Source organism: Petaurus breviceps, unplaced genomic scaffold (genome assembly GCF_028583685.1).
Source record: "Petaurus breviceps papuanus isolate PSGF00001 unplaced genomic scaffold, PetGlider_PUasm1.0 91041, whole genome shotgun sequence".
NCBI lineage: Eukaryota > Metazoa > Chordata > Mammalia > Diprotodontia > Petauridae > Petaurus > Petaurus breviceps.
In genome coordinates this window covers 34,312,096-34,325,550 of record NW_027187400.1, presented here as the reverse complement: position 1 = coordinate 34,325,550, position 13,455 = coordinate 34,312,096, and the positions used below count along the sequence as shown (strand labels likewise).

Sequence of the window (13,455 nt, the reverse complement as noted above, 5' to 3'; positions counted from 1 at the left end):
AAGAAGGAAGAGCAGACTCCCAGGCAGAGGGAGGGAAGGAGGGTGTTCTAGGCATGGAGCATGGGCCGTGGTGCTGGTGGATGGAGGGTGGTGTGTGAGGAGACCCCGGGGTGTGGAGGGAGAGCAGAGAGCCCAGGGACAGGTTGGGGAGGGTGTTAAAAGCCTCTGAAATTGGTTGAGTAGGGGGCGGCCAGGTAGCACATCAAGTAAGAGCACTGGCTCCAGTGTCGGGATGACCTGGGGATCAAATCTGGGCTCAGATACTCAGCACCACACCCAGAAATAACTGGCCGTGTAACCTTGAGCAAGTTACTTAACCCCAATTGCTTATAAAAAAAAAAATTGGTTGAGTAGGAGAATCACATGGTCAGATCTGGGCTCAATTAAAGAAAATCATTGTTGTAGTGTAGAAGCTTGACAAGAGTGGGGGACGCTTGCTGAGGAGGCTGGTGGAATAATTAAGGGGGAGAGAGAAGGAGGAAGAGGAGAAGAGAGGAGAGAAGAGGAGAGAGAAAAGGGTCTTGCTGGTCTACCCGGAAACACTTTGGTGCTCTGGGCTTCAGAATGGGAGGCACCATTAGCACCCAGGCCAGGCCTCTCAGCTCTGAAAGAGTTAGGGGTGGGAGTGAGATCAAGAACAAGACCAGCAAGAAGGGAAGAAGGACAGGAAAGCTGTGGGGGGAGGAAGGGAGCTGGATGGTTTTGTTTAAGCACATCTTTCTGCCTGCTTGACAAATTGAATGTTGAACTTTAATGGAAATAGGCAGGGACCTGAATTGTCCCCATTTGTTTGTTTGCCTTTGAGGTCCTGGGCCCAGAAGGTGCCCTGGGCCTTGTGGTTAATTGGATTAGCTCTGGTGAGGGACTGGAGGTCTTTGCTGGGCAGAGCGTGTGGATCTGTGCTGGAGGTTACAGACATCTGTCCTGAGGTCCGGGAACCAGAGCCTGTGTGCTCATTCTAAACCGCTAGCTGCTTTATTAATCCTCACAAAGGGCTCTTTGGCATAGCAGAAACAAGGATGTTTTGTTTTTAAAGTGATATTTGGCTAATCCTTGCAACTGAGGGAGACTGAGGCTGGGGAGGGTGGGCATTCCTAGCTGCTGTGGGCTAAGCTGGCTGGGCGTCCTGACCAAGTCCAGCACCAACATGGATGTGCCCCCCAGGGGCGAGGGGTGCCACCAGGCTGTCCAAAATGGGGCAAACCAATCCAGGTAGGAAATAGAGCAGGTTGGAAGCTTTTGTCTTGATCAGCAGTGAGACTGTCCCTGGATTTCCCACCCAGGATAAGCAATGGGGATACAAAAAGAGACAAAAACATGGCCCTTGGACTCAAGGAATTCACATTTCACATGGGAGAGACACCTGGCAAAAGGCGCTCAGGTGCAGACAGTCCTTGGAAGGTCATCTCCGGGAAGCCTTAGCAGCCAGGGGGATGGGGAGGGAGCTCCCGCACAAGGCGGGATTTGAGCTGAGTCCTGACAGAAGCCTGGAGGTGAAGGTGAAGAGTGATCATATTCTAGACATGGTGGGCAACCAGTGCAAGGACATGGGGTGCCGTGTGAGGAGCTGCAAGCGAGCAGCTGTCCCTGAGGGTCCTAGAGTAAGTGGAGGGAGGTCAGAGTAAGACTAGAAAGGTGGGAACCAGCCAGACAACATCCTGAACCTAACCGAGACTCAAAGGCAAGGCACCCTCTCTCTGCCCTCAGGGATCATGCATTCTCTTGGGGGAATGTGGCCAGGACACAGATAAGTAAGAAGGGACAGAACAAAGTGGGGGAGGTGGGGAATCGAACCTTGCAAGGGGCTAAGAGAAATTCTGAGTGACAGAAATGAAGAGGGGGTGCTCCTCGGGGCCGGGGCAGCCGGGGGGAGGCACTGAAGAGTCAGATGCAATACATATGGCAGTGTTAATAGGAATTGTGGGTGCCTTTTAAAGCTGAGGCCAAAGGGGGAAGCAACAAAGACTTTAGAGCATTGCTAGCTTGAGAGTCAAAGACTATCAGGCCAAATGTGCTGACGTGTGAAAGGCCGGGTGGACGGGAGCCACCCATTATGCACTAACAGCGATGGGCCTGTCTTTGGTTTAGTCCCATACTTGGTTTTCTGATAACTCCCTCAAACCAGCAGCAGATGGGACTCCAGAAACTAAGCGCCTTGGGAATTTCAGATGTCTCGGATGGAAATTATTACAGCCTCTGCTTTGTACAGGCAGAGAGAGGGGAAAGGTCAGAGCAGAGAGCACAGTTAACCCTGTGCTTTTCAGTCTCTGGCCTGCTGAAGGGAACCCAGCTTACCTTATCAGCTTTACGTTCCTGTCCCTGGGGGCTTCTCAGGATGGCCTGACTTCTGAAGATCTCCTGTCTGAGCAGGTCGAATTTCCCCATTGAAAGGACTAAGGCATAGTGATAATAACATTATATCATAGTGCATATTATATTAGAATAGCAATATATAAAAATACATAACAGTGTCTAACAACAATAATAATAACATTGATGTAATACCTTCTATGTGCTATATGCCATGATAAGCATTTTACAAATATCAGGTCCTTTGATCCTCACAACAGCCCCCCACCCCCACCCCGGGAGGCAAGTGTTATTATTTTTATGCCCATTTTATGGTTGAGGAAACTGAGGCAGAAAGAGGTTAAGTGACTTGCCCAGGGTCACACAGCTAGAAAGTGTCTTAGGCAGGATTTGAAGTAAATAAATAGAAGGTAATTTGCGTTCTTCCCCTTCTTGAGAACTGTCAGTGGCTCCCCATAGTAGCATGTGGGACAAATTGTCCTTCCCAGACATATTTCATATTAGGCCATGTCCTGTGTTCCAGTCAACTTGCCGTTTCCCATTCTCGTCCTGTTGTCTCATCTCCCACTGCCGTGCATTTGGCTAGAGCATCCTGCATGCCTTCCCTCCTCAGCCATGCCTGTGGAAACCCTCTTCTTCCAAGACCCCGTTCCAGGGCCACCTCCTCCAGGAAGCCCTCCCAGCCAGTAGAGTTTTCTCCTGCCGAGCATTTCACTAGATCACTTTGGATTTCTCCTTTGCGCCTCGTGCTCAGCAATGTATTGCCATATATTTTGGATCCCCCATAGTAGAATAGTGACTCAGGGAGACTCTGACCTGTATTCTTTCCACTTTTATTTTTGTGAGAATGGCGAGTGTCTCTCAACCTCTCTGATTTCAGGGACATCTGGAATTCCTAGTGGAGAAAGTCCCTCCGCAGACGCAGATCAGCAGCCGCTCTGTCATGGAAAGCCTCAGGGAGCTGCTGGGGGAGGGGGGTAGGGCTCCCTAAGAGGTTCAGGGACTCCCCCAGGGCCACTAAGTTCATACATGTCCACTGCTTACCCCACTGCTCAGCACATATCATGTAGAAGATCAGGGGATCAGGGAATCAAGATTCAGACCCTGCCTCTGATCTCTTAACTCTCTGTGGTGACCATGGTCAAGTTAGCCTCCCTTGACTCAGTTTCCTCCTCTATAAAAGGAAGGGGTCCTTTGAGGTCCCATCCAGCTCTGGATCCATGGCTGTGATAAATGCTGATTGATCATTAAGGCCACGAGGCTCCCTATTCTGTTGTTCAGTCATTTCAGCCATGTCCGACTCTCCATGACCCTATCTGGGGTTTTCCCTGGCAAAGATGCTGGAGTGGTTTGCCATTTCCTTCTCCAGCTCATTTTTTCAGATTGGGGAAACTGAGGCAAACAGGGTAAAGTGACTTGCCCAGGGTCACACAGCTAGGCAGTATCTGAGGCTAATTTGAACTCAGGTCTTCCTGACTCCAGGCCCATGCTCTGTCCACTGTACCACCTAGCTGCCCATGAGGCCCCCCCAGTACAAAGCAAGTAATGATGAGTTTTACAGGATCGTACTGGAATCACTCGAATGTCCCTGTCCATCTAGGTCCCCTCTGTTTCTCTTCTCTGCTTTTCAGCACACCAAGAGGAGTATTTGCTTTAAGCCAAGCAGCCAGCGAGGTTTCTGGTCCCGGCTTGTTCTGATAAAATCCCAGCATAGGAAAGGGCAGGTGCTCACTGAGAAAGGGGCTTCTTAGTGAAATGGGTGGGGAGGGAGCAATCGTCGGCTCTGGGGTCGTGGAATGGTCCCCATGACTCAGTAACTGGACCCGAGCAGTATTAATTAAACCCCTGCCTTGCTCCGGGTGCTTGGGCTCCATAAACTGTCCCTGCCCTCCAGAAGCTCCCATTCTACTGAGGGGGTTGGGATCCCCACGTTCCAGAGCAAAGCACCAACAGCTAGAAGAAGAGGTGATCCCTGAGCTCTGCCTTGAAGGAAAATCAGTATTCCAGAGGGCAGAGGGGAGAGAAGAGTGCCTAGCAAGCCATATCAGACCTCCGTGGTGGAGAATCCTGAAGCAGGCTGAGCTCAGGACCCTGGTGGTGATTGGTGAGGGGAAGCACAGATTACATTTGGTGTAGACTCACAGACCTGGCCCTGGCACAGGGCAGACCGGCAGAGAAGCATCTGTGAACCCGCAGTCTGTCTAGAGAAGGGAAAGACGGGAGTGAGAGAAGGATGAGAAGAAAACTGGGACTGGCCACCTTCTTTTAACCAATTGCCTCTCTGTCCTTCTCTCCTTGCTACAGAAAACTCTCGGGAGGAAGCGTGCACACAAGGGCTCTTTCAAGGATGGTGAGTCTGCTTCCAGTAGCAACTCCTTGGCTGGAGACTAGGCAGGCCCCTCCGGCCATCAGTCACCAGCTTCCCTGCTGGGATGGTCAGCCGAGCCTCCGTGGGGGTGTTGTTGTTCTCTAAGAAACTCAGGGACCTCTGGGGAGCTGGGATTGGGGGAGGGCACCACCTCCATCCTGGCCCTCCAGGCAGGACAGCAGTTAAACCATCCCTGCAACAAAGGGGAAACAAAGAAGGAAGGAATTCTCAAGATTTTCAAGAAGGCATTTGTGGTACAAACAGAATGCTGCTGGGCTCCTCCCTTGCTTTCCACCAGGGCTGTACTGGAGCCAGATCAACTGTAAATTCCAGTTTTGTGGATGAAACTCCATTTCCCTAAAGGATGTGGTTTTAAAATGGGAGTCTGTGGGAGAATGAGCACTCTCCCTCTCTCTCTCTTTCTTCCCTCTCTTCCTCTCTCTTCTCTGTCTCTTCCCTTTCTCTCTTCTCCCTCTCTCCTTCCCTCTTCCTTCCTTCCCTCCTTCCCCCCTTCCTTCGTTCCTCCCTCCCTCCCTTCTTTCCTCCCTCTCTTCCTTCCTTCCTTCTTTCTTTTCCTTCTCTCCAATCTTCCTTCCTTCCTTCCTTCTTTCCTTCTCTCCTATCTTCCCTCCTTCCTTCCTTTCCTCTAGCTCACATGTGGCTGTTTCTGAAGCATCTTGGAAGATAGCCCCTGGGGAAAAGGGGTATGTGAAAGTCCTCCTGTCTGAGGGGCCCTCTGGAGATATGGTGACTATATCTGCTATCAATTATTAGGCTTTAGGATTTACAATGGAAAGAGCACTGGCTTTGGGCTTTTACAATGATTAAATGATTTTAGAATGATTAAGTGACTGGCCCTGGGTCACACACATATTATTCTGCAGAGCTGGGAATCCATGTTGCCTGGTTCCCAAATCAACGCTCTTTCCCTCCCTCCCCCCAACAATCAATAACTCAGTCAACAAACAGTAAGCCCCCACTGTGTGCTGCTCCTCCTTCCCTTCCTCCCCCCAGGAATCAATAACTCAGTCAACAAACATTAAGCCCCCACTGTGTGCTCAGTGCTGAGTATGCAAAAACAAAGGCGAGACAGTCTATTCTATATTTGTGTTCATGTTCTTTACCTTTATGTGTGTATATATGATCTCACCCTGAAAGAATGTAAGCTGCCTTAAGGAAAGGTATTGTTTGATTTTTTTTTTCAATATTTGCATCCCCCTGCCTGGCACATAGTAGGCCCAGGGTGTTTGATGATTGATTAATGAAGCAGCTTACATTCTGTTAGGGGACAGTCTCTGCTGCTGCTGCTGCTACCAAAAAGATGCCTCAGAATTAAGAGGAGGGAATCCCCATTGCTGTCACATTTCCAGAAAAAAAAAATGTTTAGGAGGATTCAGGGGCCTAGCTGCTGATGAGAAGAGGAAGAATTATTTATAGACCTTCTCATGTTTGTAGAATTCTTTCCAAACGTCGTCTCAGGAGCCTTGCAACCCCTGGGGCAGGGCAGGGGGGATGATCCCTGACTTTGAAGGGTTTGGTGCCTCCAGAGTCAGACCCTGCAGCTGTGCTGCGGCTGAGAGCCCTAGAATGGTTCTGTGGCCCACTCCCCTTGCCTCCCTTGTCTGGGTTGAGGAACATAGATTACAATTAGTGGGTCTGTTGAAAGGCGGATTTAGGAGGGGGCATTCTTTGGTGGGGCTCCCCCAGTCCAACCTTGTGGCATTCCAGGACTCTGGTGGGACCACATGTGCCCCAGGCCCTTGCTTACCTTCTCTGGGGACTACAATCCCCAGCCAGGTTCCAAAGGTGTCACATTCTGCACTGGGATGCTGCTCTTCACTCCGGAGCTCCCTGACAAATCCACTGAGCCCTGTGTAGCCATGGGAGACAGCCCGTTCTGGGGGACTCTCCACCGCCTATCAGTTTCGGGGTCTCTGTGGGGCGCCAGGGAGGGCTCATCACCCCCCGGGGTCTTGGCAAAAGATGCTGCCTCAGTAGCACAGGGCAAGGAGCTCCCCTCGGAGACCCTGTGTCAGCTTGTGACTCGCCTTCTATCTCCAGATCCCAGGTTCTACCAGGAAATCCGAGAGAGGGGCCTGAACACCAGCCACGAATCAGACGACGATCAGCTGGAAGACTGTTCAAGCCCAGAGGGGCCTCGGAAAGCAGACACCACGATTGTGGTGAAGAGTTATCGGCCTGCCCAGGTCACCTGGAGCCAGCTTCCTGAGGTGGGTGCTCTGGGAAGGGACCTGGGAAGGCCTCCCTCACAGCCGTCCCTTCCAGGCCCTTCTGCAGCTTCCCAGAGAAGTCCTGCCCAGGGCCTGGGCCCTCCAAAGAGGGGCATTTATGTGCTTGTGTGAGATTTTTCTGTGTCTTCTTGCTTTTTCTTAATTTAATTTTTTAGCTATCACACATTAATTTTTTTGTTCCCACCCACTAAATGGTTAAAAAAAAATACAACCAAAATCTCTTATCACATAAGCGCAATTAAGCAAAACATTCTACTTTCTTTCCTCTGCATCAGTTTATACAAGCCTCTGAAATCTCTTTCTTCATCTCTTACAGCACAGTAGTAATCCATCGTATTCATTGGCCATGGCTCATTTAGATGCTCCCCAGTTGACAGGCACCCTCTGTTTCCAGTTCTTTGCCTTCCCCCAAAGAGCTGCTATAAATACTTTGTGCATATGGGATCTTTTCCCTCATTCTTGGGTCTCTTTGGTATGGTTGGGTCAAAGGGCATGTACTTAGTAACTTTTTGTGCATAATTCCAGCTTGCTTTCTGGAATGGTTGTACTCATTCAGAACTCTGCCTGTCTTCCCACAACTCCTCCGTTATTGATCATTTCTCATTTTTTTGGTTAACTTTGCAAATCTGATGGGTCTTATTTGAAACCTCAGGATTGCATTGATTTCATTTCTCTAGTAGTGATTTGGAGCATTTTGTTTTTCTTTTTAGAGGGGAGAGGGCAGGACAATTGGGGTTTGTAGCTAGTAAGTGTTAAGTGTCTGAGGCCGGATTTGAACTCAGGTCCTTTGAACAGGTCTTCCTGACTCCAGGGCTGTACTCTATTCACAGTGCCACCTAACCACCCGGGAGCATTTTTTTAATATGGCTATAAATAGCCTGGATTTTTTTCCCCAGGAGAAATGACTGTTTATATATTTGAACCCTTTTATCAGTTGGGAAATGACTTTTATTCTTATAAATCTCAATTGGCACCTTGTATGTCTTGGAAAAGAGACCTTTACCAGAGAAGCTCGCTGCAAATATTTTTCTCCCAGAAAATTATTTGCCTTCTAATCTTACCTGTATGTTATTTATATATAATGTATAATATATGTAATATAATAATATATTATATTCCATATCATAATACACCAATTATTCTATTACATATGGATTTGTACAAAAATGCATAAATTTTATACAATATAAGTTTCTTAGTTTATCTTGTGTGATCCTCTCTATTCCTTGTTTGATTATGAACCCTTCCCTTATCCATAGATCTGACGGGTAATTTCTTCCTTGCTCCATTAATTTATATTGTGACCTTTCATATCAAGGTCATGGATCCTTTTGGAGCTTATCTTGGTATAAGGTATAGGGTGCTGGTTTAATTCTGTTGTTGTTCAGTCGTGTCCGACTCTTTGTGACCCCATAGCACACCAGACCTTTCTTTCCTCCACTATTACTCCAAGCCTGTCCAAGCTCGTGGTCATTGTTTCCATAACACCATCTATCCCCCTTATCCTCTGCCACCCCCTTCTCCTTTTCCCTTCAATCCTTCCCAGCATCAGGGTCTTTTCCATTGAGTCCCCTCTTCTCATTATGTGTCCAAAGTATTTCAGCTTCAGTACCTGACCTTCTAGTATATGGTCTGAATTAATTTCTTTGTGTTAACTTACTTGATCTTCTTGCTGTCCAAGGGACTCCAAAAAGTCTTCTCCAGCACCACAATTAGAAAGTGTTGATTCTGCAACATTCAGCTTTCCTTATGGTTCAACACTTACAGCCATACATGGCTACTGGAAAAACCATAGCTTTGACTATATGGACCTTTGTTGGCAAGTTGATGTCTCCACTTTTTAGCATGCTGTCCATATTTACCATAGCCTTCCTTCTAAGGAACGATAATCTTTTAATTTCGCAGCTATAGCCCAATTTCTACCTTGCTGCTGTCCAGTTTTCCCATCAGTTGTTTTGTTTTGTTTTTTTAAATCAAATACTGAGTCCTTACTGCAATAGCTGGGGTCTTTGAGTTTATTGAATGCTAGGTTTCTAGCTTCATTTGCTTCTGGGTGTCATGTTCCTAATCTGCTCCATTTATGAATCTCTTAATTTTTTTAACCAATACCAGATTGTTTTAAGAATAACTGCTTTGTAGTACAGTCCAAGATCAGGCACTGCTAGGAAACCATTCCTTTTCATTTTTCCTTCCCATCATTTCCCTTGATATTTTTTAGCTTTTCTGCCTCTATATCAATTTCAGTGTTATTTCTTCAGGTTTTATAAAGTAATCCTTTGGTCATGTGACTGGTGTGAAACTAAATAAATAAATTATTTTATGTAGTATTGTCATTCTTATTGGCTCAGCCTACCCATGAGCTATGAAGATTTCTCCAGTCATTTGGCTCTGTCTTTATCCCTAAAAAACAGTGGCTTGTAATTCCATTTATGTAATTCTTGTGTGCATCTTGGTAGTTAGACTCCCAAGTATTTTATACATTCTGTAGTAATTTTTAAATGGAATTTATCTTTATTGCTAGGCTTTATTGGTATTATAAATAAATGCTAATGATTTGTATGGGTTTATTATACAGCTTTGCTGAAGTTATTATTTCAGTTAATTTTTTGTCTAGGGATCTTTAAGTAAATTATCATCTCACCTGCAAAAAAGGGATACTTTAGTTTTTTCCTTGTCTCTGCTTATTTTTTCCATTTCTTTTTCTTATTACAATAGCTAGTTTTTCTAGTACTTTGTCTGGTAGAAGTGGTGACAGTGGACACTCTTGTTTTATCCCTGACCTTAATGGAAAATATTTAAGTTTATCCTGGCTCAATGATAGCTCTTGGTTTTAGATTATTTGTAGTTTATCATGTTAAGCAAAGGCCCATTACAATGTTTTCTAGTTGTTGTTGTTTTTAATAGAAATGGTGGTTGTATTTTATCAAGATCTCTTTCTGTATCTATTGATAATATGATGATTTTTATTGTTTTGTTATTGATATGATTAAATTTGTTTAAATTAATATGGTTAAATTTGGTTTTCTTGTAAACCAGCTCTGCATTCCTGGTATAAATCCAGCTTGGTGATACATCGTCCTAAGCTCTTTGCTAATATTTTATTTAAAGTTTTTTTTTTGTTGTTTTTGCTTTTTGGAGGGCATTTGGGGTTAAGTGACTTGCCCAAAGTCACACAGCAAGTTTTTGTGTTAAGTGTCTGAGGTCAGATTAGAACTCAGGTCCTCCTGACTCCAGGGCCGGTGGTCTATTCATTATGCCACCTAGCCACCCCTATTTTAAGTTTTTTGCATCGATATTTATTACAGATAGTAATCTATAGATTTTTGTTTGTTTTTTCTGTTTTGGCTCTTTCTGGCTTAGGCATCAAGACCATCAGTACTTATGTCATAGGAGGAAATTGGTAGAATCCCTTTTGCTATTTTGGTAAACAGTCTAATATTGCAATTAATTGGGGGGTTTTGAATGTTGATAGAATTCACTTGTGAATCCATATAGTGCTGCAATTGGTTACTTTTTTTTTCTTTTGGAAGTTCTTTTATGATTTGTTCAGTTTCTTTTTCTGAGATTTGGTTATTTAAATTCTCTTTCTTGGTCTGCTAATCTGAATATTTTATATTGTTGTAAATATTCATTTACATCATATAAGTTGTTGCTTGTATCATCATATAGTTGGGTAGAATAGTTTTGAATAATATCCTTTATTTCTTCTGTATACTTTAGAACTACCTTTTCATTTTTGATAGTGGTAATCTGGTTTTCCTCTCTCTTTTTTTTTTCCATAAAATTAGCTAATGGTTTATATGTTTTACTGATTTAAAGAAAACAAACCAGCTTCTAGTTTATGTACTAATTCAGTGCTCCAATGGCTCTTTTAAGCAGCTGCTCAGGTGAGCCTACGTAACAACTGAAGGTTAATTGTCCAGGGAAAAGGTGTTGACTGTGGATGTTTTTGAGAGGGGAGAGAGAGAGAGAGATTGAGATTCACAGCTGGATCTTCAAGTTCATCTAGACTGACCCTCTTATTTTATAGATGGGGAAACAGGCCCAGAGAGATGAGGGGATTATAGATCTGGAACTGGAAGAAAACTGATCCAATTCAGTTGAATTCCTAATTTTACAGAGGGAGAAACTGGGTCCCAAAGAAGTAAACGTGCTGTTTTACTCCACAAAAGGCTACCTGGTCTATTATTAAAAGAGAGATAGGATAGTCAGTGACTGGTGTGCCACATATGGAGTCAGAAATTCTTGGGTTCAGAACTGTTAAGTGGGACAGTAGGTAGAGCACCAGCCCTGGAGTCAGGAGGACCAGAGTTCAAATCTGGCCTCAGATACTTACTAGCTGTGTAACCCTGGGCAAGTCACTTAACCCCAATTGCCTCAAGAAAAAAAAACCCCAAAACAAAAACTTGGTTTCTAATCTTACCCCTGATACTTCTAAATGGGTAACCCTGAGCAAGTCAACTTAACCTTCTTCATCATCAAATTCCTCACCTGGAAAATGGGTATAGAGATAATCATTACCTCCCAGTTGTGAGGCTTAAAGTACCTTATAAACGTCAGGTGATTTTTTGATATCTGGGCAGGTCCCCAAAGGCTTGGGATACTCTCCCTCCTCATTTCTGCCTCCTGGCTTCCTTCAGGTCCCAGCTAAAATCCCACCTTCTACAGGGGGCTTTTCCCTTAATGTTAATGTCTTCCCTCTGAGATTTTTTCCTGTGTATAGTTTGTTTGAACATATTTGTCTGCTTGTTTTCTCCCCTGTCAGACCTTGTACTTTCTGAGGACAGGGACTCTCTTTTGCCTTGCTTTATATTCCTAGCACTTAAAAAAGTAGGCACTTAATAAATATTTGTTGACTGATTTGTCTGCCACTCATGATGAGAGACTCATCAAGTCACTTCCCCTGGTCTGGAGATCATCTTTCCCATCTGTAAACTGAGGAGGTTGGGCTTAGATGTCCTTGAAGGCCTATTTCCAGCCCTAACAGGCTAACACCTTGTCCCTGCATGTACGACTTGTTATATGGCAGAAAAACTTCACAGACGTGGTCTTGCTGTGGGGTACAAATGGCAAGTCATTAGCCCCATTTTGCCGGCAGGAAACCAGAGCTCAGATACATTGGCTGATGGGGCCGGTGTTACCTATCTGATAAGTGTCAAAGGTGGGATTGGAATCACCCAATCATTAGCATTTATTAAGCTCTTTAGAGGCAGATGGTGTAGGTTCAAATCCAGTCCCTGCCTCAGTTTCCCCCTCTGTAAAAATAAAGGGATTATTTGGACTAGGTTACATCCGATGTCCCTTCTGCCTCCAAATCCACAATCTTATGATGGAAGGTTTAGTGGGAAAGTTATTAAAATTTCCCTGCAGGAAAAAAGGAGAACTTAATTCGATTCAACAAACCTTTATTAAGCACCAACTGTGTTCCAGCCTGGGTAGAAAAAAGAAAGAGGCAAAAGACAGTCCCTGCCCTCAAGGGGCTTATAATCGAATAGGGGAGACAGCATCTAATAAATATATACAAAGTAGAGGATAAATAGGAAATAATGAACAGAGGGAGGGGGTGGGAAAGGCTTCCTGTGAACGATGAGATTGTAGCTGGGACTTTTGTATGACTGACTCCAGTCCCTGTCTAGTGCTCATAAGGGGCCAGTGATGTGGGTCTGGAGCTCCTGGACTCTCCCTCCCTGGCAGCTTGGCTCCTGTCCTGATTCACTGAATACAGCCACAGAGCTGGGTAACCTGCTGGTGTCTCCCCCAGCCGCCCCTTCCTGCCCCCCTCCCATGCCATCACCGGCAGGAAGCTGTGAATAAATACCCCTGGGCAGTGAAGGAAGTACCCATGCCATCACAGGAAGGCCCCCCACCCACTCCCCCAGCTTAGCTTCCCCAGTCCCCCAAGGGCTGGGTGTGTGTGCCAAGTCACGAACCAGGCTGGGTAGGCGGTCATTCAGCTTCCAAGACAGCCTGAGGGCAGAGAGAGCACCTAGGTGGCAGCAGCCTGTGTGGGGCAGGGCAGGGTGGGGTGGGGCAGTCCCTGGACAGCTTTGGAGATGCCCCAAGAGGCCCTGACTCACCTGGGAGTGTGGGCTGGCCAGTCATGGGGCCCTACACCAGCCTTACTGGTCTTCCCTGGAGGAAAGGGGACTTCTGCTTTGGGGCACCTTTCCCTACCTCCGGTTTCCTTCAGTCCCCAGTGGCAGAGGAAAAAATGCAGCCAAACCAAGGGGCAACCCCTCAGAATCCTTCCCAAGTCTCACTGCCTGATTTCAGTTTGTTTTCACACCATCTGTCTCTGTCCTCTTCTAGATCTTCCTTTTCTTTCTCCCTTCTCATTTTCACCTTCTCTTATTCTCTCCTTCCTTCTCTCTTTCCCCTTTCTCATTTTCTCCTTCTCTTCCTTCTTTCTCTCTCATTTTCCCCTTCTCTTCTTCCCTTCCTCCTTCTCTCCTTCTCCTTTCTTGTTTTCCCCTTCTCTTATTCCCTCCTTCCTTCTCTCCTCCCCCTTTCTCTTCTCCCCTCCTT

At 45.9% G+C, this 13,455-nt stretch overlaps 1 protein-coding gene across 4 annotated transcripts in view; it reads left to right on the top strand.

Moving 5' to 3' along the window:
* The window catches only part of ARHGEF16 (Rho guanine nucleotide exchange factor 16), a 71,503-nt gene that overhangs the window by 23,083 nt on the left and 34,965 nt on the right, over positions 1-13,455 (top strand). For all 4 annotated transcript variants that reach the window (XM_069079597.1, XM_069079599.1, XM_069079598.1 and 1 more), the window contains 2 exons: positions 4,615-4,660; positions 6,740-6,909. In XM_069079597.1, coding sequence (XP_068935698.1) covers positions 4,615-4,660; positions 6,740-6,909 — 216 coding nt within the window. The remainder of the gene's footprint in view (positions 1-4,614; positions 4,661-6,739; positions 6,910-13,455) is intronic.